General features: G+C 38.9%; 2 protein-coding genes across 3 annotated transcripts; both read left to right on the top strand.

Annotated features, from left to right (window-relative positions):
* The first annotated feature begins 67 nt into the window (after nt 1-67).
* slc5a7a (solute carrier family 5 member 7a) lies at nt 68-9,802 on the top strand. 2 transcript variants are annotated; one of them, XM_084724048.1, is made up of 9 exons: nt 68-1,051; nt 1,777-2,002; nt 2,326-2,439; nt 3,596-3,751; nt 3,856-4,004; nt 4,332-4,475; nt 6,362-6,515; nt 8,163-8,380; nt 8,473-9,802. In XM_084724048.1, exons 2-9 carry the CDS (start codon nt 1,819-1,821, stop codon nt 9,142-9,144), a joined length of 1,791 nt encoding a protein of 596 aa, XP_084580174.1. In that variant the 5' UTR covers nt 68-1,051; nt 1,777-1,818; the 3' UTR covers nt 9,145-9,802. The 2 variants fall into 2 exon arrangements, with proteins under 2 accessions (XP_084580174.1, XP_084580183.1); XM_084724057.1 differs by having other exon boundaries at nt 970-1,051; nt 1,774-2,002.
* Nucleotides 9,803-25,909: 16,107 nt separating this feature from the next.
* LOC146332800 (BTB/POZ domain-containing protein KCTD12-like) lies at nt 25,910-27,661 on the top strand. Its single transcript, XM_084715541.1, has one exon. The coding sequence runs from the start codon at nt 26,121-26,123 to the stop codon at nt 26,901-26,903; it is 783 nt and encodes a 260-aa protein (XP_084571667.1). The 5' UTR covers nt 25,910-26,120; the 3' UTR covers nt 26,904-27,661.
* The last annotated feature ends 291 nt before the right edge of the window (nt 27,662-27,952 follow it).

The raw sequence follows: 27,952 nt of genomic DNA, 5'->3' as shown, positions 1-27,952 counted from the left end.
CCGTTACACCGTCTGTTCGTCTGTCGTCAGAGTTTGTGCGTGTGTCTCTGTGTGTGCCAGGTTTTCTTTTTTTTTTTAAAGTCCGACTGTATCATTAAATCTCTGCGCTGCTCCTCAGGATCCATCCTAATTGGACGCCTGTCAGTTTTGACAAGAGCACCCACATTAAACGACTTGAGGCAGGAGAGGTCATTAAGTAGGTTCAGTTCATTGATATATATCCTGAAGGGAAAGTGGCAGACAGACCACTTAAATGATTTCTAATTGCTCAGAGGTGAGGAGAATTTTCCCGTGTTAGGCCCAAAAAAAGAGGAAGAATGGACCATTTCTGCTCAAGTGTGGCTGAACTGCTGTAAATAGTACTCGGCTTTAATAAATGACAGTTAAATTTCAGTATGTATATTATTAATAAATGTATCTCTCCACAGATTTCTCCTGTGCAAAGCAAAGAGGGCACCATGAGGGCGGTTTCTCCTTCTCCTCCTCCTCACTCAGTCACGCAAAAACTGTTTCTGTGGAGGAAAGTTAATTGCGGTTGTAAGGTAAAATGCCGGCTGGACAAAGTGACAGCGGATAAAAGGCCACACGAAGCGTGGCTGCGCAATTAGGCGCCTGTTACGCACTGAGTTTGAAGGAGCAGGAGCCACGTGAAGCACAGAAACTCCTCCACAGATTATTGATTATTTAATGCGTAAAAATGCGACGTTGATATTAAAATTCATGCCATGCCACTTAGTGATTCAGTGGTTTAAAAAAAAGAGTAAGATGTCCATCCATCCCCTTTATTGAGTAAAGGAATCTCTCTTCCCGCCCTCCTCCAGTCACATCAGCCAGTTCGCTGTGACGTGTTTCCGTGCAAGGTGCTCATTAAGAGGGGACGTTTTGTGTCTCTGACGTGTGTATCAGTCCTCTGACGGCACCTGCCCCCCTTATAAGGCTCGGTAAGTCACCCGGGAGACCTCCACCAACGGTTCATTCAACTGTTCCTCCAAACCGTCCCAACTGTTTTCTGCCTCAGGTGCCCCAGCACATGACTCTAGACACACTTGAGGTAAGTTTTTTTGTGTTTTTCAAGCGTTTGTAAACTGTTTATTTTCGTTTATCAAATTATATATGATGATATTTGATCATCTGAGTGAAGATCTTTAGGTGACAGTTCACGATCTACTATCTACATTTGGATAAGGCTGTCTCAACATCAGGGTGGACATATTTTTTTATCATGAATGCTGTGCGTAATTTGACTTTTACGCACACATGTCCGGATAGAAATACAAGAAGAGAGATAGACAATGGAGGAGCAGCTGTGATATTTTTGAAACAATTATAGATTTATTTGGTTTATTTTTAATTGTGTAGGGGACTAGTTTACATTTAAATGAACTACTTACTGCATGTCTTTGCCTGAAGGAAAAAAAAATAGGCAACATAGTTTCCAGGTTTCTTCTTAATACATTTTTACTTTACTTATTATGATAATGTTCGCCACAATTGACTTGTACTATAAGAGCTTCCAGAGCATGAAATCTATTAAATCGACAGAGGAAATTATTTCTTTTGGACTATTCCTGTGATTGTCTTGCCTTTTTCAACAAGTCGGTGCGTGTTTTGTCAGTTGGACCTCTAATACAATGAAAACCTGTCAAAATAAAAAAAAGTGGATTTCACACGAACCAAAAAATTAGTCCAACTGCAAGATGCAGAAAACTGAATGTCAAATGATTGTTTTTATATATTTTATTGTATCTGATCCTGTTGTCTCCGTGCGCCAAGCAGGTCTCCATGCCCTCCCGTTCCTAGCGGCAGACCGGTGCGACGATGACCATCCATGTAGAGGGGCTTGTGGCTATCGCGCTCTTCTATCTGCTGATCCTGTTCGTGGGCATCTGGGCGGCATGGAAGAACAAAAACTCCGGGGAGGCGGAGGGCACCGACCGCAGCGAGACCATCATGGTCGGAGGGAGAGACATTGGATTATTTGTCGGTGGATTTACAATGACAGGTAAAGTTTGGAGCGGTGACTGTTTAAAATTAGCACGTAGATCTGTTTTAACAAGTTTAATCCTTTATCTTTTAATGCGAAGAATCAGCTGTTGGAGTTAGATCATTTATGCTTTTTCTAATGTAGTATGTGTCAGCATGTTTTTTTTTTTTTTAGAAATAAGTGCCAACATTTTGTGAGACGTCGCTCCACCAGCTTTCAGACAATTTCTTTGATTTAAAATTGACTTTAATTTAATATTTATTTTGGCATTTAATGCTTCACTTTAATCTGTTTTTTCCCATTGATTACATTTGTGTATGTGATGTGTGTGTGACTTTCAGCGACCTGGGTTGGAGGAGGATACATCAATGGCACAGCTGAGTACGTGTACCTCCCAGATTATGGTTTGGCTTGGGCTCAAGCTCCCTTTGGATATGCCCTCAGTCTTGTTGTGGGTGAGTGCTGTGCTGGGTTTATTATCATGTTTAAAACCCTGTAAAAGTACAGGTGTAATATTAAGGGGTTTTTCACACATTAATGTAATGACTTATTGATCACATATCTAATTGAAATGATTGGTTTGAGTTTTCCTCTGTGCAGGGAAATCCTTGTTAAGCCAGTTTTTGAAGTATAACCCTCTGTTATTCTACTGTTTTTAACAAATCAATTTTAAGACTAGGTTGCACCAACAAAGGCTGGTTTAATCGCAGATTAATTCTAATCAGCATTTAGCAAAATTAGGCGCGGGGGGGGGAGGGGGGGGGGGGGGGTGAATAAATCCAGATTTAAAATTGAGGCAAGCTCTGTTTCACAATGAAAAACTAATGTAAACTGAAATTAAATAAAGTTTAATATGGAAGTGATTGCTTACCAAAATTAAAATAAACAAATAAAAAATAAATTGGTGTGCTGTCTTGACCTAGTCAGTTTAAAAGTGGGATGAAAATGAACTTTAGTCTGCTCTATATTCCTAAACAAAATGTTACACTGTTTGATAGCTAGCTAAAAAGTTAGCCCACTTAGCCTACGCACGATGACTCTGCAGAGAAGTTCTAGTTTCTCTACCTTTGAGAAAAACTTGTTGACTGAATAATTGGAGCAATATGACCAAATAATAATAAAAAAAAAAAAAAAAAAAAACAGGCAACAGCACAATAAGGAAAGAGACTGCCTGGCAGCAACTGGCTGACTGTTTTGATTGATCAACTGGACTGAAAGAAAGGAGATACTTATGATGAAAATCAATGTGAGTCTGTCCCTTAATCCATCTCAAAAAAGTTAAACCACTTAATACTGGATCACATTTTAAATTTTAATGCAACATAATCTATGTTCAGAGTAAATACTAAACTGAGGTTTAAAGACGCATTTAAATTGAGGATACTTTCACATTTCTGTTGTAACATAATTTAAAATTAAGCCATGCTTAAAAATGTGTCCTTGCTGATGCAACCCAGTCTAAGGAATGGTGCAAAATAAAACAATGAATATGTATAAATGTACACTTGAGGACCAGAAAAGGTGGTTTAGTCTTGATTTAGAGATCCTCTCTCAGCTCTGGATGGTGGTAGCTTCAATCCTCAGACTGTACCGTGTCCACTTTTGGTTCAGGTGGTCTTTTTTTCGCTAAGCCCATGCGCTCACGAGGTTACGTCACCATGTTGGACCCGTTCCAGCAGCTGTACGGCAAACGCATGGGTGGCCTGCTCTTCATACCTGCACTCATGGGTGAGATCTTCTGGTCCGCCGCCATCTTAAACGCCCTTGGTAAGTTCATGTCTCTATCTGGGCTGAAAGATTAAAGTCTGTTTTTGTCTTTGTGATGCTGCAGTGGTCGTAATGTCCTCTCATCTCTTTGTTCATGACCTTAGGTGCTACTCTGAGTGTCATCGTGGACATCAACATCAAGATGTCAGTGGTCATCTCGGCACTCATTGCAATCTTTTACACCCTGGTTGGAGGTCTTTACTCTGTGGCATACACAGACGTCGTGCAGCTCTTCTGTATCTTTGTTGGCCTGGTAGGTTCATGTTGAGCACAACTGAAAAGTAGATCATAGCAAATAGTGTAATTAGTTACCCCTTTTGAATGGATTTAATGTAACAAATGTACTTTGACCTTGACTTTAAATATGCCAGATTACTCTAAGAGTTATGCACAAAAATAGTCAGTTTCAAGGGCGCACAGGGATGTGAAATGACACTGCAAAAATTTATTGGTGACAAACTGTCCAGAAATTCTAAAAAAATAAACCAAGATGGGATGCATAAAAAGTTGCAATGAACATAAACCCATACATTTTTGTTTGTAACTGTTTAATACTGAACTTGTTTCTCTCCGTCTACAGTGGATCAGTGTCCCCTTTGCTCTGATCAACCCTGCGGTGTCAGACATTACTGTTACTGCAGTGAAGCACGTGCATCAGTCGCCCTGGAAAGGCAGCGTCCACAAGAGCGACACCTGGGTCTGGATCGACAACTTCTGCCTCCTGGTACGTAACTAACCAGTTATTCATATCTTACTTTAAGATGAGATAATATGTTCCTTTATTAGTCCCACAATGGTAGGAATTTTCAGTGTTACAGCTGCTAGGTGGATGGCAAAAATAGAAAGAAGCATAAAAAAAACAATAAATAGTAAACAAAGCAATTTTAACAAGAAAAAAATATTAAAAACTTAACAATTTAAACAAGAAGAATTATAAAAATAGGAACAATATAAACAAGAGGAAATATAAAAATAGAAACACTATACAGTATAAACAGGTGCAATTGTTAAATTTATTGAACATTGGTAAAAAGCACAACAGTTGGGCGAAAGTCTCTGTAATCATCTTTTAAAGTGAATCATATCATATCAAAATTTAGTTCACTAAGACAAACACTTTTTCATGCTGGAAATAGGTCTAAAACAGTACTGTACTGATGAACTAGACTTCATCAAAATGAGAATATTTGTTGATTAATCTTATATTTTATTGTCAGAAAATTCCTGATAATTTTGCTCGTCAGTAAAATCATTTATGAAATGAAAATACTGAATGTTGCTGGTTGCAGCCTTTCAAATGTGATAAGTTTTAATCCGGTAACATTATTTAAATTTGTCTTCATATGTTACATATTTTGTTGATTTGTGTACTTACATCATCCCAATTGTTTCCAACAATGTTCAAATGCAGAGAAAAGTGTAATTTATTCAGTGTAACAGTGCATTTCCTTGCCAGCTGCTAGACCTCTGTGAAAACACAGAACACTTCACGGACTGAGGGAGGAAGTTAGAGAGCGTTACTAAACATAACGTGAATAAAACTTTACCATTACCTCGCCCAGGAGTCATGTCAGGTGTGGTTGCTTCACAGTGAAGACAACAACTTCCACGATGCCATGCTACTTCACATCATCAGTATGTCCTCTGTTATTGTTTTATTGTGAGAGAGACACCTAGTGGCAGAGCCTACCAGGGATGTAATACTATCTTGAACAGCGCAATAAAAAGAGGGAAAGCAGAAGCACTTTAAAGCTACTACGAGGAGTTTTTAACTGGTTATGAACAGTCCCATTTTAATACTGACTGGCTATTTCTGTACAGTTATTCTTAATGGCTGCCACCAGATGCTCCTTAAAATCAGATAAACAAGCCTCTTTTTAGATTTTCCCAGGCAACGATACAGTGAGTGGTACTTTAGACAGTTAAAAAGAAGCACAAGGAGATTTTTCTTTCGAAAATTCTATTTTTAACACTATATTTTGTGGTTATTGCAGTGGAAACACTGCTGCTTTTGTTTAAAGAGGCCTCCAGAATCAACAAAATATTAAAGTTCTTTGTAGCAGCTTTAAGTTAAAAGAAAAATGGATTTTATGCAAACAAAAAATGCACACATCAGATTTATTATTTAATAAAGGACTTTTTTTCTTTCTTTTTTGTTGCTTTTTAATATTGTAATAAATATTGTATTGTGGACATTTTATTGTGGTATTATTGAGTTTTGGTATTGTTACGTCCCTAGAGCTGACATATTTTAATATTACATTTTTTACATTTTGAAGACAAACACTACAAATTAACCTCATAAATAATCTATAGATTAATCAGTCATGATCACAGTTGTTTGTGTCATAAAATGTCATTTAGTTGAACCTTATGGTAAGAAGTTTCATGCATTCTGACACTTCTGTACTACTTCTAGAAAGAAGGAGCCCTTCTCTGTTACTCTTCCTGAAATGTCTTAATTTTTTTTCCCCTGTTAAATGGGGTTTTCCTTGTCAGAATTGAGACAAATGTGTGATTTTGGCCTATATAAGTAAAACTAAGTTGACTATGTTGGGCTTAAGTTGTGAATATTCCTCACTGGTCTCTAAATGTCTAAATTTCCTGCAGATGCTTGGAGGAATCCCCTGGCAGGTGTATTTCCAGAGAGTCCTGTCTGCCTCCTCAGCCACCTACGCCCAGGTCCTCTCCTTCATCGCTGCTTTCGGGTGCCTCGTCATGGCTGTGCCGTCCGTTCTCATCGGGGCAATCGGGGCCTCTACAGGTTAGAGCGCTCGCACATGAGCTTGCATATGCACGGGCTGTGTCTGTGTGTGTGTATTTGTTTTGGGGGGTATGGTGGGAGGCTCTGGATGGGTCCATGTTGCCCTTAGATCTGAGAGAGGCTGGTAAATAGCAGCTGGTTCACCTCATCCATAATGAAGCAGCAATCCGTTTAATAACCACGCTGCTCGTGTAAATATTACATTAGAGGAGGCAAGGGACCAAATTAGAGGTTTGATCTCCAGATTTTTAGGCATCAGAATTCCTCAGTGAACATCTGAATACACACGTTTGTTTTGTCTTGTTTTAACATAAAAATTACAAACACAATCTATCTATCATGAAAAACTTAAAATGACAAAAATCACATACAGAATTTAAACTAAAGAAAGAAGAAACTAACTATAGAAGAATTTTATTATATTTCCTTTCCTAATGATTGTGCATGTTGCAATTTTGAAATTGTAGTGCAATGACTTTCATACTATATACTGCAGGGGAGTCAAACTCATTTTAGTTCTGGGGCCACGTACAGTCCAGTTTGATCTTGTTTCATTGTTTCAAATGTTTTAGGCCTTGCACCCCCTTCTGTATCCTGAACAGGCTGACACAACCCTGAACCCCCCACACCTTCAGAAAAACACAGACTTCCTCTACTTATAGATGTCACCATGATGAAAGAAGCACATTCAGATGCTATTAAAGATATTGCTACGGTTTATGTATTTGCCCTTCCTAAGTCCCGCCCCTTTTACTTTGTGCTCCAATAATCTCCGTTAAATATGTGCAATATTTGTCTATATTGAAAAGAAAACCAAATTCTGAAGATTGTTTAAACATGTTGCTGGCCGACCTATAAAATTCACATATATACAGTCACTATCTTGATAGCTAATCTACATCAATCATTAGCTAGCTAAACAGCAAAATGCTAACTAGCTAGCTAATAATTGATGTAGATCAGGTAACTAGTGTTTTGCTAGGGTAGCACTGTCGACTCACAGCCAGAAGGTTCTGATTCAAATGCCCTAGGCAGCTGGGGGTCTGGGGAGTTTGTGGCTGGAGCAGGGCCCTTCTGTGCAGAGTTTGCATGCTTTCTCCAGGTACTCCAGCTTCCCCCACTGTCCAAAAACATGCAGGCTAACTGGTGACTCTATATTGCCTCTGGTGTGAATGCCAGCATGAATGGTTGTTTGTGTCTATGTGTCAGCCCTGAGATGAACTTGCAAGTTGCCCAGAGTGTACTCCACATCTCACCCAGTGACAGCTGGGATACGCTCCAGCAAGCCTGCAGTCATTCAAAGATAAGCAGTTACAGATAATGAATGAACAATGAATGTAACTGGCTAGCTAGTTAGCTGGCGTTTTGCTAGCTAACCTAAGATATGTATATATGTGGCTTTTATCTTTTATATCCCAGCGACATCTTTTAACCATCTTCAAAATTTTGATTCTTTTCAACATAGACAAACGTAGCACATAACATATCCAACTACAGGAAACAGGAAAGGCAATATTTGACAGAATTGTTTAACTGTTATTCGAGCACAGAGTGAAAAGGGCAAGGGTTTGGATGGATCAAATGACAATAATCCAGGCATATTGGATGTGTCATTGTAAGTGTTCGTTAACTGTTTCCCCTGATCAGACTGGAACCAGACATCCTACGGTGCCCTCACTCCTCAAGCGAAGGACCAAGCAGACATGATTCTACCTATCGTGCTCCAACACCTTTGCCCGCCATTCGTCTCTTTTTTCGGCCTGGGTGCGGTGTCTGCAGCTGTGATGTCATCTGCAGACTCTTCCATCCTCTCAGCGAGCTCCATGTTTGCGAGGAATATCTACCAGCTCGCCTTTAGACAGTCTGTAAGTAAATGTGTGACATGTCAAATGCGTTTAGGCTTGTTTTTGGCTGCTCATGTGGCAATCCTTTTTTTCACTCCTCTCTCTGTCCTCAGGCGTCTGACCGTGAGATCGTGTGGGTGATGCGTATCACTATCTTTGTCTTTGGCGGCCTTGCCACGTGGATGGCACTGGTGACTGGGACAGTTTATGGCCTGTGGTACCTGAGCTCAGACCTGGTTTACGTCATCATCTTCCCGCAGCTGCTTAGCGTGCTCTTCATCAAAGGCACCAACACATACGGCTCGATCGCCGCCTACGTGTTTGGTATGATTCTGCGTATAGGCGGAGGGGAGCCCTACCTGCAGCTGCCTCCTTTCATTTACTACCCTGGCTGGACCACTGAGAAGCGGATGCACCAGATCAGCGGAGAAATGGAGGAAGTCGTCATCCAGAAGTTTCCCTTCAAGACCGTCTCCATGCTCGCCTCCTTCCTGGGGAACGTTGCTTTCTCCTACCTGGCGAAGTACCTGTTTGAGAGCGGCAAGATTTCACACAAATACGACTTTCTCGACGCGGTGGTGTCCAAGCACAGCGGAGAGATTATGGATAAGACGACGCTTGTAACTCGTGGAAACAACATCGGGCTGTCAGAGATGGCGCCGGTCAAACCGCGGCTGAGTGTGACCTTGGCGGCCGCGTTCACACGCCGTGACACGCTGCCGACAGAAACAGTGGAGGAGGAGGAGGAGTCCAGCCCCGACTCCTCTCACCATGACGACGAATGACAAACTCAGGATGTGATTAAAAAAACATTTTAAAAAAGAACATGTGACCGAACTGCCAGAGAACTGGTTACTCTGTCAGAAAGAGACAACAAGCAAACATCCTCCCTCTGGACCACGAAGCACCACATTCTGCTTGTGGTGACTGGATAACAGCCACGTGACAGGATATACTGTGTAGTGTAGCAGCTTGCTGATTGTCCAGACATTAAACTGAAGTACATCAAACACACACATACACTCATGTAGTTCTTATAGATAGCTGAGTGTACCGTATATTCATCATTTTTTTGAACTGGTTTGGACAAAACTGTGTTAACAGACTCTTAATTTCTTGATTTTATATCACTAATATAAAAGCAGAACATTATCAAACTGCAGACGAATGGAGATCAGAGATGCTGATTAAATATTTGATCAGAAATATGGCAAGGAATGAAGCAGTTGACAGCACAACCATAGTTTGGAAGAAGGGTATTTGTTTATCAATGTATGTGCCATTTACATGAAAGCAATAACACATAAACACACTTTAAAAGGATGGATGACATTTTTTAAAGTGGGGTTGTGTGAGGTAGTTATCCACCACTTATTGTAGATGCCGGTCAGCACGCCCCCAGTTTGGAAAAGCAAAGAGGAGCACCGGCACAGAAGCTAAGCAATGTACCGCAGCAGCAAAATGTGTTTTAGCATATTTTCACCACTTTACCTTGTTGTCACACGACATTTTTTGATGGGAAAGTTATAATGCTTTTTAAATGACTGTCTCCCTGCCACCAAAACTCCTGTGAAAAAACAGAACACAGGAGTTGCTGGTCTGTTGCTGCCGCAATCTGTCAGTTTCTTTGTGTTATTGTGTGACTTTAGTGATTGCAAACAATCCTTTCAAAGCACAGAGGTCACACAATATCACAAACAAGGGTAAAACGAGGTAAAATTGCTTTTTGTTTCAAAGGAGTTTGGTTGCTTTGGAGAGAGCGATGTTTGGCTTGTACAACAGCAACTTTTCGTCTTGAAAGGCTGTCAGACAGCAAAGCACTGAAACTATTCTAAATATGGCATTCACTTAGATGCACAATATTTAAATCCTGCTGCTGGTGGTCTCCCTCACATTAAAAAAATAACACAAGAAGTAGTTTGATGATGCTGTGAAGCAGCATGGAATTATGGGAGATGTTGTCTTCATTGTTAAACACCCACCACTTCTGATTAAAATCTGATGTGACTCAGGCAGAAGTCATGTTGTTGGACGTAATATTCGCGTTATGTTTAGTCACGTTTGCTGACTTCTTTTCTCAGCCATCTGCTGTAGTTAATACACTGACCACATATAAGTACCTCCTACAACCCCACTTTGAAGAATCTGAACTATCCCTTTAACACCTGTTTAAAGTGATTTTAACGAAAATCTGATTTTGATAGAGTGGAGGTATAATAGATCAACAAAGAGAAATGATGGAAAACAGGATATTTCATAGCTCAATTAAGTCATATAAAGCATATAACTATATGTTATGTGTAACGTAATTCACATTAGTAGCGGTGAAATAACTTTTTTGACTGTAAATTCATAAAGTGAAATGCATCAGACATATTAACCAAAACACAAAACTAATTTTGGTTGATACAGTTTTTGGCAATCATGTCTTTCATGTATATTATTAACTTATTACTGATAAACAATGAATCATGAAAGAAACAATCCATATATCATGCGGAGTAGAAAATATACAAGCTGTAGTGATGGTAGTTGACTTAAAGCATTAGTAAATATTCTCTTTAATGTCAGTTTTAATCATAAGAATCGGTGTAAATTAGAGTTTAAAGTTGTATTTTAACTGCCTTAATGAAGCTCATAAGAAGAGATACTGTTAATTTCCGCGGTTGTGACTGGACTCTGGTCAGACTGCAGTGAACAAAGACTTGAATATGAATGTAACCTCGACAAAAAAAGATCTAATTATGTCAAGTAGTGTACTTTGACTGCTGTTTGTGTCTGTTTTTGTTTGTGGTTTTTGCAAAGTCAAACAGTAACTGTTGCAGAACAATGTGGCGGCAGGTTCTGATTTACAAATTTATTTGTTGTTAACAGCAGTGTACAGATTATTTTCTCTGTGTTGTGTATGTTTGTATATATCTGGAAAAAAGTTATATAGGTAACAAATAATGCTGGTTAAAATTTATTCATATAAGATGGAGAGGATGATGTCTAAATGTTTATTTATTTTTGATGTCATAAGATGAAACAATAAAAAACAAACAAGTTATTTCAGAATTTCAAAATATATAAATTCTAATTTTATAAGAAGATAAAAATGGGTATTTCACTTTTTTCTTTGCTGACTCTTGTTAAAAATCCACATTGAGAATATTGCAAATGTGATTTTGCTTAATTTACTTTCAAAATTTCCACAAAATAACAAAACACAATTGTTTCCGGGGCTGCAACTATTATTTTCATTGTCAATTAATCTGTTGATTACTTTTTCGATAAATCAATCAGTTGTTACTGTTGGTACGTAAATGTATGAAAATGGTGAAAAATGTCCATCGTTGTAAGATGACGTCAGATGTCAGAGGACAAACAGAGGAGTAAAGATTCCAGAAAATACTCTCATTTAATCAAATGATTTTGACTTCTTTTTTTCTTGAAAAAATGACTCAAACCGATTAATCAATTATCAAACTAGTTGGCGATTGATTTAATAGTTGACAACTAATTGATCGATTGATTAATCGATTGAATGTTGCAGATTTAAATGTTTTCTTGGCTTATTGGTCATGTTGCTGAAACACTGTGATCTTCCAGGGACGAGGTTCTGTCGTGTGGGTTTACAGCAGTGGTTCTGTGTAAGTTCTTAAAGCCAGGCTGTTGACTTGACCAAAAACTGATCCTTTATTTTCTGATTGTTGGATTTTCATTACATTAGAGGCCAGAAGAGGTCAAATTAACCAGTAATTTACAAAATGAAAGAGCAAAGAATCAACTTTGTGTTGCAAAAATCTGGGTTTTTTTTTTTTCTGGTTTCCTACTCTACTCATCAGTTTGTGACCTGTCAGATTTATCTTACAGCCCCTTTGGACAGTTTCTGTTTTATAGGAATTTTAGAGCTTTCATTTCTGCTTTCATTTTTCTCTGTGTATATTTAAGCCTAAAGGAGAAATCTCAGACCCACTTTACGAAACCTTCAGCCGTCTGTTATTGTAAGGTATCTATATTTTTGAGAACGTCTTTCTTTAGAGAACAGCTTACATTGAATTTGCAGCCGGTTCCGAGCTCTTTCTTGTCTGCCAGGCCCTTCAGCTAGCTGGACGGTGGGCAGAGAAAGAGAACATGTCCGAAAACGTGACTGAAATTACAATCGCTTGGCTTGCATCTTTGTCCCATTCCATGGCCACAATGAAAAGACAGCGTCTTAAAATAGCTCTCCCTCTCTGGTTATTTACATTACCTTAAGTGCTGTGCTCTCTCTGGTCTGGGACTCGGGGAGGAGCCACCCAGGGGTGGGTGGGGTTGCGGGGAAGATGGACCTGGGTGGGGTTTAGATGGAGTGTAGCTTACTGGCGCCCACTGCCATAAAATCCACCAACCCTGATGCGAAGGAATGACGCAGGTGCCCCACCCGTCCACCGCGCCTCCTCCTTCCATCGTCCTTTTTGACGTCCTTGAGAAGTGAGACCAATCCCATAAAAAGAACAAGAGGGTGGAGACAGAGGGAGAGTGTCCCATCTCCATTCATAGAAAGTACCTCAGAGAGCACTCATGATAATTAACAATTATGAAGGAAAACTGTCGCTTGTCCAGAAGTCAATCCATTTATTTATGGCTTTACGTATGAGGGGGGATGGTTCGTGTGTAGGAGTCTCTTCTAGAGACCATTTGGATGTAAACCAAAACAGATTCTTTCATTCATAACTGCTGGATATTTTTAGAACGTCCTATGATGTCTTTCCAGGAGTCACTGATATTCAGCCAGTGCTGATTATTACTGCCTTTTATTTTATATTTACCCATAACTGCTTTTACAAACTGAAAACTAACCATCCATACCTCCTGTACAGCTGCAGTCTTCTTTAAGATTGGGTTTCAACAGCAAATATTAATTTTATCTTGTTCTAATCAGAGTTCAGAGAAACTAGGTTTAAAATTACTAAATCAAGATTGGCACAGCTGTGTTGCATGATTAAATCTAAACTCAGTTTAGTCATTCCAATTTCGGTTAAAATTGAAATTAAATAGAGATTAATCCATATGCATATCCTTCTTTCTGAAATTAACTAACTAAATAAATAAATTTAGTGTTGTTGGGCTCTAGTAAGAGTAATTTTTTGGTTTCTGGCTGCTCTGTATTCCTTAATAAAACATTGTCCTGTTTGCTCCTGAACTAAAACATGTTTTTTTAAAAAATGTTAAATTGTTTTCTAGTTAGCTGAAAGGTTAACAAAACTATGAATTATTTGTTAGGTTGCTAAAACATTTTTAAAAATATTTACTTTTTTTGTGAGCTAGTGAAAAAGTTAACAAAACTTTAACTTTATTTGCTATTGAGTTAAAATATTTTTTCAAATGTTACAGTGTTTGCTATCTAGCAAAAAGTTTTTTTTTTAATGTTGCTAGCCAGCTAAAAAAAATCACTTAGCCCTCTCACGTTGGCTCAACAGAGAATCTGTAATTTCTCCTCCTTTGAGAAGAAGTTGTCGTTTGAATCATCAAGTTCCTTAACTTCCTTCAAGGAACTTGATTATTTTGCTCAATTGTCTTAAAAAGGCAGCTATTTTAAAAGTTAAACCTTCCCAACCCAAGTGTCTGATTAGATCCTAAAAGGAGAGCCAAGCAGACTTGACATGAAATTTTAACCATTTCTCCTTCACTGCATTTTATCTGCTATAGCTGACGGCCTTATATTCCCAGACAAACACCGAGAGATAAAAGAGGATTCTGGGAATCAAGGTCCCAGTAGAGCACTTTCTTTCAATGTGGATTTGCGGAGATGAGATTACAGAGAGCAGACGGAGCGTTCAGATAGACATCTGTAATGTGCTGAAGTCAGACATAACTTTAGACAGAGAGGACTTAAAGACTGTTCAGGTATCACACTGTTTGCTGGAAATTGCATTTGTGATCAGGACTTTTGATTTTTGTTTTGTTTTTTGAAGGTCAGAATCAAACCTAAATTTACACTGAATAGTCTAATACTTTTTGGCAAATGTTTTACCTCATATCAACCAATTTAATAGACATTTTTCACAGCAGCCATTTTGATATGAAATAGTTGGGTAAAGCCAGGTGTTACCAATGATACTAATTATTGTTCTGTTCCAGTTCAGATTAAACAGAGTCAGGGTGCTGCTGTTGTTCATGTTGGGACCTTAAAATATTGGCTTCCAGATGTTGTGGAGTAGAAGTATAAAGTAGCATAAAATGGAAGTGCCTCAAATTGTACTTGAGTAAATGTGCCTAATTATTTTCCACAAAAGTTCAATTACATTGTTGAAAAATCCTTTATTTCAAAAGTTCAGTTGATCTGCTGATTATTTTCATGATCAATCGTTAAACTTTAGTATATAAAATATTTTTTAAAAAGTGAAAATGCTTGTCAGAATTTCCCAGAGCTCAAAGTGATGTCTTCATATTGCTGCTTCCAAAGACTTTTCATTTACTATCAGACATGACAAAGAAATGCGGCAAATTCATCCATTCAAGAAGCTGCAGCCAAATATTTTTTGGACATTTTTGCCTGAAAAATTACTTAACAATCAGTTTTAAAAATAGTTGGTTAATTCTTCAATTGACTAATTGACTAATCATTGCAACTCTATTCCAGAGTACTTGATGTCATAAAATCCTGCTTGTACCAAATGTCTTAAAGATTTAAGGTGACCACAGAGAAACTGAAGCAGATCAACACAGCAACAGCATCATTCTGCACAGTGAAGGTCAAATATCCAAGTGAAGATAAAATATGCACAACACATTTTTGAGTGAAAAGGGGGTTTAATATTTTTTACTGAAAGCACAGGAAAGGTCAAATCTATGATCTGAACATGATGTAGAGCAGAAGACCTGGTTTCAGGATCAGACAGTCTCTGATAAGACAGTTAGCGTGACTCAAGGCAGCTCATATCTCATCTGAGGATGAGGCACCACCACCATGTTGGGAGGCCGCTATTTATGTCCTTCTTAAGTAATGTCCCCTGTAATTTAATTGCAAGGTAGATAATTGAAACATTGGAAAAGGACGTGGGATGGAGAAGGAAAGAAGAAAAAGAAAAGGTGTGGGTTTCTGAAGGAGGAATGTGAGTATGTGTGGGCTATATAATTGTTGAGGAAAAATAAGAGGAGTTTTGACTGAATGGTCCCAACACACGGCGTTATAAACATACACAAACACACACACACACACACACACGCACACACACACACACACACAGCATACGATAATGTCATGTCTAATTGTTTCCCATATATCTCTCCATCTCCTCCATTAGTCCCTTCAAGCAGCTGAGGAGCATCTTTAGCAAAGTGAATGCAGCGGCTTCTCTAATCGAATCAGCCACGAGAACCTAATTATAGAACCAGCTTTGTTCCACTCGGACCGGGCTGCAGGTAGACCGTCCGGGGGCTCACCGCAGGAATGAGGCGACTGCTCTGCAATCAGCAAACCCCCTGATTCTTAATGAGTCAGAGCCATGAATCAGCTTCACTGATATGGAATTAGAGCTGTGAGTCAAATAGTCACTCAGATCCTCTGAGACTTGATTTTACAAGTTGTGGAGAGCCGGCAGCTCCAACGGATCAATGAGAATCTTATTGTTGCACTGGACCTGCATGTATGGTGAGACGGTGCAGAGATTGAGAATGAGAAACAAAAACAGCTCTTGCAAAACAAATTGAAGTGCATGTCAGTGTATAACAACATACTGTGTTTAAAACACACATGTTCAGTTCAGATCACTGAACCAATGCACCACAAGTCTTTAAGAGTCCATCCTATTTTTATTTTTATAATATTACCCAGGTGAGGAGTAGAGGTATACAGATGTCATTATCTGTATTTGTATCTGTTCAACCAACAAAACTATCTGTCTCTTTATCTATTCAAAACAAAATAAAATGATCTGTCTCTGTATCCATTGAATGAAAACAAAATGGTCCGTATCTGTATCTGTTCAAATCAAATCAAATTTGTCTTTGTATCTGTATTCAGATACAGGTTTTATACCAGAATTAAATTTTGTATTTTTTTATCCTTCACCTGAAGAGAAAAATCTTAAAATGTAATGAAGCTGCATTCATATTTCTTGATGTTATAATCTAGTGTGTTACATTTTTGGGATTTTTTAAAATTATTATTATTTAAAGGAGCAACTTTGTGTAGAAGAAACATCTGTTTCCATCATATTATTTGCATTTTCCTGAATAATGCATTCAGATTCGGGTGCATCCCTGGTGAGTAGAATTGCAGCGTAATTGCTAATGATGCTGCCACATTTCAGATGTACGGCAGAAGTGAAAAATCTGATTTATAAATGGTAAATGGACTTTTGTTCACACAGTCACACACAAGAAACAGCCTCTGGAGGAAATGTGAGGATCAGTATCTTGCACAAGGATGCTGTAACATGCAAACTGGAGCAGCCAGGGATCAAACTCCAAAACTCTTGATTAGCCTCTACCTCCTGAGCCACACTGTTTCCTTTTCCCTTGTAAATCTTGTGTAGAGTCTTGAGTGTCTGTTACTGGAACGTAAATTGTGACTTAATGTTCCAAAATTATAATTATTATTGCTATTTGTATAATCTCCGAAATGACTGTTGTAAATTCAGTTTTGATGTGAATGAGTCACTGCTTGAAAAAAATTATTTGATAATGAACACTTTATTAATAAATTTCAGTGATGAACATATAAAATATTTTGATATTTTGAGAAATTTATTGCCGGATGTATTACTTAATTTGCCCTGCCAGACAGCATGTTCCCATCAGCCTGTCTCTTTTCTAAAGACAGGAACAAAGTGGGGACATGCTGGATGGACGGACATTTTTTCAGCCCATAGAAAGTCAGTGGGGAGAATAATGTAGTGGCCACCCACACACACACATATACAAAGGCAGACATTAGCCCCAGGGGACCTGTTCACTCTCCGAGTGAAGGAAGGAGGGAGGGTAGATGGGACCCATGCGAACCATTCACATACACACATGCACTCAGAGCCCTGGACTGGTGGTGGTGATGGGTGGGGGGTGGGTGACATAGAAAGAAAGATGCTTTTTTGTGTCATTTTTACAGCCTTAAGATTTCAGATAAGAGAGAGATAAAGACTTTTGGGGGGATTTTTGGTTTGGATTTTAATTGTATATTGTGTTATATTTAGCAGAAATTAATTCTAGATGTGACTGGTTACCAGACCACACTTTAATTACATTAAATTGACTGCAGGAGGTGCAGCACTGAGGGATGGCAATGGCGACGCACAAGAGAAGATACAAAGGACAAAGACGGGAAGAAAATGTCGTTGTTATACCTCTTAGCTCATCACGACGCATCAGCCACCAACCCCGCCCTGTCTTGTGTGTGTGTGTGTGTGTGTGTGTGTGTGTATGTGTGTGTGTGTGTGTGTGTGTGTGTGTGTGTGTGTGTGTCTTTAGTATCATTGCCCCAGCTGAGTCTGAGCCAGAGGATCCATTAGAGCTGATTGAGGAGCACAAGGGTGCAGACGTAACCCTGAGAGAAGGTGACGAGAACACACACACACACACACACACATCTGTCCAGTCCAGTCCAGTCACTTCAAGCACAGATACACACACACACAAAGATAATACACACATATTCATATGCACAAAATTAACCTTTGAGCAAGGGATGAGTTTACAGTGGAACCACAATTAGGAGGTAAAATGTCTGAGCTATACTAGTCTGAGTTTGTGTGGGAACTGCACAACAAATTTACACAAGTGTGTGTGTGTGATATATAAGGAGCAAGGAAATGAAATCAGGCTTAATTACACAATATTTTAACTCTCGGTTCAAACACTGTGCTTCTTAATAGTTCTTTTTCTCATAGCAGACATTTAGAGTGTCATAGGAAAAGCCTAACGATGGCTCTCTTCTATTCAGTTGTCCCCATAAATCATGACAGTGAGCCAGCATGCACAATATCAGGATGCTGAAACTAGCTAAATGGAATTCAGCCATCATTAACTGTATTAGTTACAGCTGTTCTTTACCTGCTTAAAGCTGGTGCTGGTGTGAAATTGATGTAGTTTTTAAGGAATGTTTAAACTTTGTTAGCATGTACTCATTTAAAGAGGTTTTGCACACCATCAAGTCTTACTCATTTTCTCATTTTCATTTTCAAACGTGCTGATGGAGACACATTCAGGAGTTTGTGCTATCTTTTGCAACCCCTCTATTTAGTTTTTCTTTTACATTTTGCCATAGTGGTTTGGACTTTTTGCTTTTGACTGCTGTAGAAGTACCAGTGGACTGTATTTTTTGCCTCTCAGTCTCTCCACTAGCTCAGCTAAATTACAACACAGGTAACATTACCACACAAGAAGTATTACAAAGGGTCATGATTGTGCTTCTAGTGACTGTCAAGGCTCCAGTGCTGACACAGGGAGTCTGATAGGAGCTGCTCGTTGCTGATTGGCTCTAACTATTAACTGTTTTGGCTACACAGAGCGCTGGTCAGACTGTCAAATCTGTTACTCTGGTCTGTGTGTCCTTACCTCCGGCGTCACACAATGAAATGGAACTACAAAGCCAACCCCCCTACAGTGGTTGTCCTTGCACCCCAACCCAGGTGTTTTAATTTACTCTAAGGGACACTAACTGTGGCTTAAAAACTCTAAACTATGTTTTTATTTAGAGTTTATTGTGTTTTATACTCTGGTTTGCTAGTTTAAGCAGCAGGACAGCCAGCAGGTGGTCCACCATATGATAATGGAGCATAATATGAGTTTATATTGTTCTCTTGGAAATTTAGGCAGGCACCAAAGTCGTTTTAATTGTCACATGTTCCAATCATGTATCCTCATGACCTAGCCTGTCTCTCACAGTAGGCGGTCCATATAAACGTTTGGCACTCACTCAGTCAGAACACAACACTGAGCTCTGTGTCCTCACACTGTTGCTCCTTTCAGAAATTTAACTCCCTCAAAACAACTGTCTGTGTCAAGCTAGCTCAGATCCGTTCCAGAGCATCACATGAGCAGCGCCACCCTGCCAAACCTAAGTAAAAACTGAAACACTGACATGAGTGTCTTGACTGAAGCCAGAAATTGCCTCGCAGGGACAAGCCTGTAATACCACACCAGAGTTATAGTAGGGATGAGTGTTTCCATGTTGACAGGGAAAAAGAGAGGGTTTCTGCCTCTCGTCTCTGTCTATGTGTCAGACAGGGGCAGGCAGGGGATCAGGGGAGAGGAGCTGGGTGAGGGCGACAGAGGGGAGACAGCGCACGGATGATGGGGGCGGCTGCTGTACGGAGCACAGAGACGCTGCTGAGGAGGTCACACTCCAGTACACCGCAGAGTGACAGTGTTTGGCTGGGTGTCACATCAGAAGGCTGCCTTATTGTCATGAGCAGGAGGTCACATGATTGACATGATGACATAATACAACACTGTGCATGCACACACACACACACACACACACACACACACACACACACATAAAAACATGTACACACAAATCTCTATCTATCTATCTATCTATCTATCTATCTATCTATCTATCTATCTATCTATCTATCTATCTTATGACCACTAGATGGAGCCAGGTGAACTGAAAATATTGTGAACTTTTGCAATGTTTTGTTGTTTACAGTATATGAATGAGTATATTAGAGTATAGATTAGTATATGAATGAGAATTATACTTTTGTACTTGATTTTAAAAGGGGGTGTTTTATTCCTAATGTAGTATTTTTACATTGTTGTATTAGTACTTTTACTTAGGTAAAAAATCTGAATAAGTCTTTCACCACTGCAGAGGACACATACAAAAACATGTTTTTAGATGAACAAAATCATTTCACTGCGCTTAAAACTTCCCTAAACTACCTCTAAAACATTAACCAGTGTGAAACAGCAAATTAAACTCACATGCATGATAATTTCATTAACATACTTCAGTTTCTTCTCTCTCTAAACAGCCAGAGTATATGTTTATGCAACCATCAACATACAGTTCAAGATGTCCTCTGTCAGGGTCAGCAACATTCAACACGATACAATACATGGCCTCAGAAATATGAACTAAAAACTAAAAACGGATAAATATTTCAATTCTGAGATCTCAGAGGGGAACCCATATGATGAGTAAATGAGCTGCCACATCTCTTAACCTTCATACTGTCTGGGAAATGGCAGAAAATCTAAGTGTTACAACTTCCTTTATCCAATTATCTTCTGCTAGAGGATGAGAAAAATGGTAACATTTAACTGCGATGACACTGACAAGAGGCTGAGACCGGACAGAGGGCGACAATTTAGGTGGGATGTGCAGAGAGCAGCTTGATCATTTATTTTATTCTAAGATAATTAGTGACCAGTGTTCATGACAGACATGTTTTTCTGTGTTATGAATATATACACAAACCACACATATCTCCACTAAACAAACAGCAGATATAATAAAAAGATAAGAAAGATAAATTAAAAGCTAAATCACAAAGGCTTCACAGTAGATTTTTGTTCAGCTGATTCACCATTGGTATTTTCAGTTTGTGGTAAGACATATAATTAAATCAAAGTTCTTTTATAGCTTTCAAATGGCAACCAACTGTCTTGAGGCTGGATCATAAAAAAGTTGGACACGTGGTGTTGTGTTTTAGCACTCCAGTAAACATCTCCACTACAACAACACAAGAACAACAACCTGCATCTCCGCTTATTGTCCACTAGATGTCAGTCTAGTCCAAAGATTGTCTCAAGTAGGAAAGGCTGGGTGATACATGTTCATGTTTGTGCTCTAAAGCAGGAACTAAATTAATCAGGAAAGCAACAAGTTTATGTTTTCATTTGCAAACCACCAAGAATCATTAAAAGGTCTAATGTGGTGTGCAGAACAAAAGAAAAACAAAAACAATCAAACAGAGAGCAAACTGATGAGTTACATTACAAGTTACATGGAGCAACATGTTATTTTATTGCATTTATGACACTTATCATCACGATTATATATATTTATATTTTTTTTATATTTTTTTTTTATTAAAATGATGATGATCATACAATAATTTCATGAGTCTCTTTTCTGCTTATTTTAACTTTGATGTATTCACAGAGTTTATTTAATTCCAGAATTTGGACAGGATTTGGGCTGCAGCTAATGATTATTTTCATTATCCATTAATCTGCCAATCATTTTCTCTATAGTTGTTTGGTCCATCACTGTTTCAAAGCCCAATTTGACGCCCTCAGTCTTCATATTTGACAAGCTAAATTCTGATTTGGATAGTCTTCTTTCTTCTTTTTTTCTTCAAAATGGCTCAAAATGGTTAATTGATTATCAAAATTATTGGCAAGTGGTTATTTGATTTAATAGTTGCAAACTAATTGATTAATTAACTAATCATTGCAGTGCTATACTGGATGTTTTAAATGCTTTATGGTTCATCAAAATCTTAATCAACTTTTCCACTGTCGCAGTGTTTTGTGTCTTCCTATCCTTAAAACTTCACTTTTTGTATAAATTTATTCCATATTTATTCCATATTCATATTCATTGCACAACTCTATCAACAGCCATTTTTTTTTTTTTTTTTTTTTTTTTTTTGCAACACCATTCTGATTGGTTTTGCTCTGCAGGCTGCAGCTGTATCTCTAAATGTTTCTGTTGTCTCAAACCTTGTTTGTTTCTGAACAATATTATAACAAGTGTTGTTTTCCATAATTCGGATGGATCTTAATCAGCAGTCTCTCTTACAAATAGCTGATGTTCTTTATACATCAAACAAAAATCAGCATCCGTGATAACAAACCAATTACATCTCAGTCAGATGATGAGTGATAATGTCAGTGGTTGCCCTCAGCAGAAATACTGGTGTGTGTGTGGACTGAAATATGAATACAGCCAACACTGCACTTTAAGACTAGATCAAAGAGCTTTCTGGTGTTAAGCTGAAATCAATTCTGTGTTAAGACTTTTGGGGGCTGAAGGAAAAGTGCGGCCTCTTTTCAAGGGATTTTCAGAGACACCACAGATCAGTCAGACCAGCTTTATCTTACCTTGGAAGTTGAGGGTTTTTGGTACTGAACTTAATCTGTTATTCTATTTTCAATGCAGCAGTGTAAACACAAAGACCCCAGGCAAACTTATACTATCTCCCCTCTGGGGGTTTGTTGGTGGAATCCCAGTTCTTCCATTTCGTCTTGGAAACAAGGGATTTACTTCTAGCCAAGGTCATGTTTTCAAGCTTCAGTTTATGAAAACAGATTTTGATCGTTCCTGTCAAACACAGTGCAGCTTTGCCTCATATGGAGTGTTCAAATTTTTAACTGGAATGTAGGCGGCCTGAGGATGAGCTTGATTCCTGGGGGGGCCTGGAAGATGAAACACTCCAGGGTAAATATGACAAATAATCTAAGTCCGCCCCCCTTAACTTTGGCATGCATCTTAACTGCCTCACACAGCCATCACACATGTCCATGGTTCTCATCCAGAAGGCGCTAACACTGCCTGCGCACGTATAATGCATCAAATAAATTACATCAAGTATATATAATGCATTAAAACGTCCTCTGACAACACCCATAGGACATGAATGTATGTAGATAAAACAATCTGTCTAAATGGACCTGAATGTGTTACTGTCCATACATCCTTTGGAAAGGTGTATGAACTCCCTGGTGCTTTATGTAAACAGAGAGCTGTTATTGTTGCCATAATAACTTCCTCTTCAAAAGACAAGTTTTTCTGCTTTTGGTGAGGGTGTAATAATATCATCTGAACATACCATACTGTGTCAAAGTTTCTGCAGCCGTGTGGAATATATGTACATGAACACATGTTACATCTCGACCTCTTCTACTGTTGTGCATCGTGTTGCAGCGAGATACAAACATCCTGTTATAGATATCAACACATCCTGACTTCACTTGAAACAGTCAATGAGCTGTCATAGAGGCATTAACACATTTATCATCGAAGTATGGCTACAAAAATCTCCACAAGGTTCCCAAATCTTTATCACTTGTCATCAAAAAGGAGTTAAACAAATATAAGCAATTGACATACTTGACCTGGTCTGATATTTTTTTAATGAAGGTTTATACCAAGTCTTATATTGGGTTTCATGCAAAGTGTTACTTCTCCTTTTGTCAAGTACATAATTTGAAACTCCATTAAACTCCTGCATTAGTCCTGGATTTATAATGTTACTTTCTGAATACAAAACTCCAAGCAGTAGTACTCACTAGGCAGCATAATGGCTCCTGACAGAGAGCTATATTATATTACTGATGTGTAAGCAGCATTTTAATATAGCTACTTAAGGTGGTGTTTGTATTAACTATTCTATTTACTGTTGATAGGTGAAACAGTAATATTGCATTAAATTGTATTAGCTGTGCACATGTTTTATAAGTCAAATCTTAGTCTGTATGGTAACGAAAGCTGTCAACAATTGTAGAATATTTCCTGTGAAAATCAAGTAGAAGTATAAAGTATAGTATAGTATAGTAGTATAAAGTGTCAGCCTACTTTGTCTGCAAAATGTGAGTGGTATCAATCTTGTCATCTAACTCTTCGCAGAAGGAATGATGTTACCTAAAATGTGGAAATTTTCCTTTAAAGGACCAGTGTGTACAATTTAGTGGGATGTAGTCTTCTTCAAAGTGTGTGGGAGAATATGGTGGCCGTCAAACTCATGAAAAATGCAAAAGGCCGTATCTGGGGCCAGTGGCTGGTTTGTCCATCTTGGACTACTGCAACAGACTAAGACTTATATAAACAGATGCTGCATTGGCCTTTGGATTGTACATCATCATCACTGCCATATTGGACAGGGCATGACTGACCTGTAGACAAATAGAAGTAAACAAGGGAGCTGTGGTTTATCTGGATTAAAGCACTATAACGTTTACATTTCTCAACAAACTGAGTTGTTTTCATATTCAAAGGTTTAGGGTTGACTGTTTTCCTAGTCCATACTGATCACAAACCTGTGAATATAACATGACTCTGACATTAGTTAAGAAATAAACTTTATAGTGCTTTTTATCCAAAAAGTGTAGTTCCCCGTGTTTTTGTTCAGAGGTCAGTCTTACCCTGTCCAGTATGGCGGCAGTGTTGACATATTGCAGCAATAGGCCAAAATGTGGTGTCTACATGTATTTGTCTATAGGACCATGGATGCATAATAGAGAACTGGGTACAGAACCAGATACAGCATCAGAGGCAAGGCTTCCCGCTGTAAAGGAATTACCCAGATGAAAATGTACTGCACATGCGCTATTGGTCGCAGTGGCCAAAGGAGCATGTGAACCTGAGACTAACTTCTAAGACTTGAGCTGGCTAGCTTCCAGTTTAGCCTCAGCTAACTTGAAAGGATAAAATGATTCCATTGTGTAGCTGTTCTAGACTTTCCAAATGTTACTGGGGCAAATGGATTAAATGAAGTGTTTTTGGCTCACTGTGCATCACGAGTTGTAATTACACTGTTTGTCCACTATTTAAAAAAGTTCAATGCACTTCCTGGGGGTATAAAGGACTCATTGTAAGGCATTGGAAACCTGATTTTTATTTTCAGGTTATTACGTAAGGCAATGAAGAACTCACTGTGCATCATCACGCTTATTACATGGTAACTTACCAAAATATATGTGATTTTCAGTGATTTTGCTGATTTATTTTATTGGTCCTCTAGAGTCTATGATCAGAACTGCACCCATAGCAACAGTCTGTTCTTCTTAGCAACGGTCTGTTATACATAGCAACAGCCTGCTGTACATAATCATTACATGACTTTGTTAAATACTTGATTCTGATTGGTCAACCAGAATTCTAAAGTCTGTTATATCTGTATAGTAGACCGTTGTTATGTATAACAGCACGTTGCTATGGAGAAAATACAGTTGCTATGGATGTAGTTCTGATCATAGACTCTGGGGGCCCAATAAAGCAATTTTTAATTCACAACATCATTTTAAAATCAATATTTTGTGTCAAACTGATGATTTTTGACAAATAACCACGGTGTAAGAAAGAAGAATCAATTCCTGCCTTCCTGATTCCTGCATCACTCAGTCAGGGTTTATTTCACAATAATTACCTGCTCACTGAACATTACCTTGCTTATTACATGGTTACTTCCAAAAAAATATATGTATGTGGCACACATTTATGTGACACAAAATTCTAATTTTAAAATGACTTTCTGACTTTATTTCACAATAGTGACCTGCTCATTGTGACACAAAATATTCATTTAAAATGATTTTACTGATTTCACACTTATTTCAGTGTTCCTCCAGAGTCTGTGATTGGAACTGTGTCCATAGCAGCAAGTTTGTTCTTCATAGCAACAGTCTGCTATACAGAAATAACAGACCTTACAATGCTGTGATTGTCCAATCGGCATCGAGTAACAAAGCCATGTAATAAGCACTAATGAAAACATACTTGTGAGTATTATATTCCTTTTTCTGCCAGTATACCCCCGTCGATGTTCCTCGGTGGACCTGTAAATACAGTAGCCTGGATATCATCATGTCAAGATGTTTACAAGTGTTATATTAGGAAGTTGAGGCTTACACGGAGTCCTTGAAGGCAGCATTATGTTTTCACAGAGCTTTCCAGTGAACAGTTAATGTCTCTGTTGGCCGTCCTTTTCCTTCTCCTCCCACTCACTCAAACCAATACAAACATTTCTGTACAGTGAGGACACTCTCCAACTATCCGTCCTCCTCGTTAGGGGAACCTACAGGAACACTATTGGGATTTAAACAGAAAAAGACAGCGAGAAATATGGCACAGACCGACAAAACTTTCCCTGAGGTAGTGGAGCTAAACGTGGGCGGACAGGTGTATGTGACCCGACTTGAGACGCTCACCGCGGTTCCCAACTCTCTCCTGTGGACCAAGTTCACCCAGAGCTTCCCGGGCGACCTGCCCAAAGACGGCAAGGGCCGCTTCTTCTTCGACCGGGACGGCTTTCTTTTCCGCTACATTTTGGATTACTTGCGGGACTCGGAGCTTTTCCTGCCCGAGTTCTTCAAAGAGAGGAGGCGGCTGCAGAGGGAGGCGGACTTCTTCCAGCTGCCGGAGCTGTCGAGGCGCCTGGCGGCCGTCAGCAAGGACGAGGACAGCGGGGAGCCGGAGGAGACTGATCTCAGCAGCCCGGTCACATCCTCCTCCTCCTCCTCGGAGAGGACCGTGCGCTCCCCGGGGGCCGCCTCCGGCTTCATCACCATCGGGTACAGGGGCAGCTACACCATCGGGAGGGACATGCAGACGGATGTTAAGTTCCGCAGGGTGGCGAGAATAACCGTCTGCAGCAAGATCTCTCTGGCCAAAGAGGTGTTTGGAGAAACCCTGAACGAGAGCCGCGACCCGGACCGACCGCCCGACAAATACACCGCCCGGTATTACCTCAAGTATAACTTTCTGGAGCAGGCGTTTGACCGCCTGGCCCAGGCTGGTTTCCACATGGTGGCCTGTAACTCCACCGGGACCTGCTCGTACGGCAGTAACGACCCGGGGGAGGACAAACAGTGGACCAGTTACACCGAGTATGTTTTCTGTCGGTGAAACGACTGAAACCTGAAGGGTACATTTCACGCTCTCCACTTATTCCAACTAACACATGGGAGCAATCACCAGTTACAATAGTTCTTATATTAATTAACATCCCAAACTGGCAGTTTCAACCTGTTTAGTTTCAGTTTATCGTGTTTTGTTTTTTTTTGTGCTCCCTGCTTTGTGCAGAGGGGTCAGCCTCGGTTTAACTTTTCTGCCATCTTCTCTGTTCTGTATGCAAAACTTACTGCTGCCACACCAGAGAAAAGAAAAAACAGACACGCCTTAAAAAGTGAAACGTTTATTGGTATAAGCAGATGTCTTTTCCTCATTATAACAACATATTACTATGACGTACAAACTTATCTCGTTATAACGAGAAACTTTTCTTGTCATAACAATATGCTTTTTAGCATTTTTTAAAACATGTCATAATGTGATTAACTTATTGTTATAACATAAAGAATTTCACTTTATGTCATGCTGTTATAATGTCTCAGGCAGACTGGAGCTTTTCTGCCGTTTTCTCCTCTGTTGTTCTGAATGGAAGCATATTACTGCCACCAGAAAAACATATAACTTGAAAAGTTTATTGTTGCAAGATGTTTTTCCAACAAGATATTTTCACATTACTACACCATGAATATCTGTCATGTTATAACAAGAAACTTGCCCTGTAGAGTTGCAACTAGGGTTGCTAATTTTGTGCATTTCAAATGATAGTTGAAAATGTTAACAATAAAGATGCTAACATACTAACGATTAAGATATATACGTATGTTTTTGTAATTTTCTTTTTTTTGTGTAATTCTTTTTTCATTTTATGTTTAAATTTAAATTTACTAATTCAACAAATGGATCTGCTAGAGAAAACAATGTCAAATGAGGCACAGTTACTATAATCCGATTAATACACTTTTAACTGGTTAAATTTTTGACAGTGATTAACTGATTAATCATTAACATCCCTAGTTGTCACTGTACCAGAATTTTTAACTTCGATACAACACTTCTATGAAAAGAAAGATGCTTAATATCTCTTTTGATAGTACAACAGAAAG

The sequence above is a fragment of the Lutjanus erythropterus genome, chromosome 1 (genome assembly GCF_056507025.1).
Source record: "Lutjanus erythropterus isolate fLutEry1 chromosome 1, fLutEry1.hap2, whole genome shotgun sequence".
In the NCBI taxonomy this organism is placed as follows: Eukaryota; Metazoa; Chordata; class Actinopteri; order Lutjaniformes; family Lutjanidae; genus Lutjanus; species Lutjanus erythropterus.
The sequence above is the reverse complement of the archived record's forward strand: the minus strand, read 5'-3'. Positions and strand labels throughout refer to the sequence as shown.

Excerpts from the sequence above, each read along its gene's own strand:
- slc5a7a (XM_084724048.1), top strand. The coding sequence starts at position 1,819 with ATGACCATCCATGTAGAGGGGCTTGTGGCTATCGCGCTCTTCTATCTG. Across the intron at positions 4,476-6,361 it reads TCGACAACTTCTGCCTCCTG|ATGCTTGGAGGAATCCCCTG; the intron begins GTACGTAACTAA and ends AATTTCCTGCAG. Across the intron at positions 8,381-8,472 it reads AGCTCGCCTTTAGACAGTCT|GCGTCTGACCGTGAGATCGT; the intron begins GTAAGTAAATGT and ends CTCTGTCCTCAG.
- LOC146332800 (XM_084715541.1), top strand. The coding sequence starts at position 26,121 with ATGGCACAGACCGACAAAACTTTCCCTGAGGTAGTGGAGCTAAACGTG.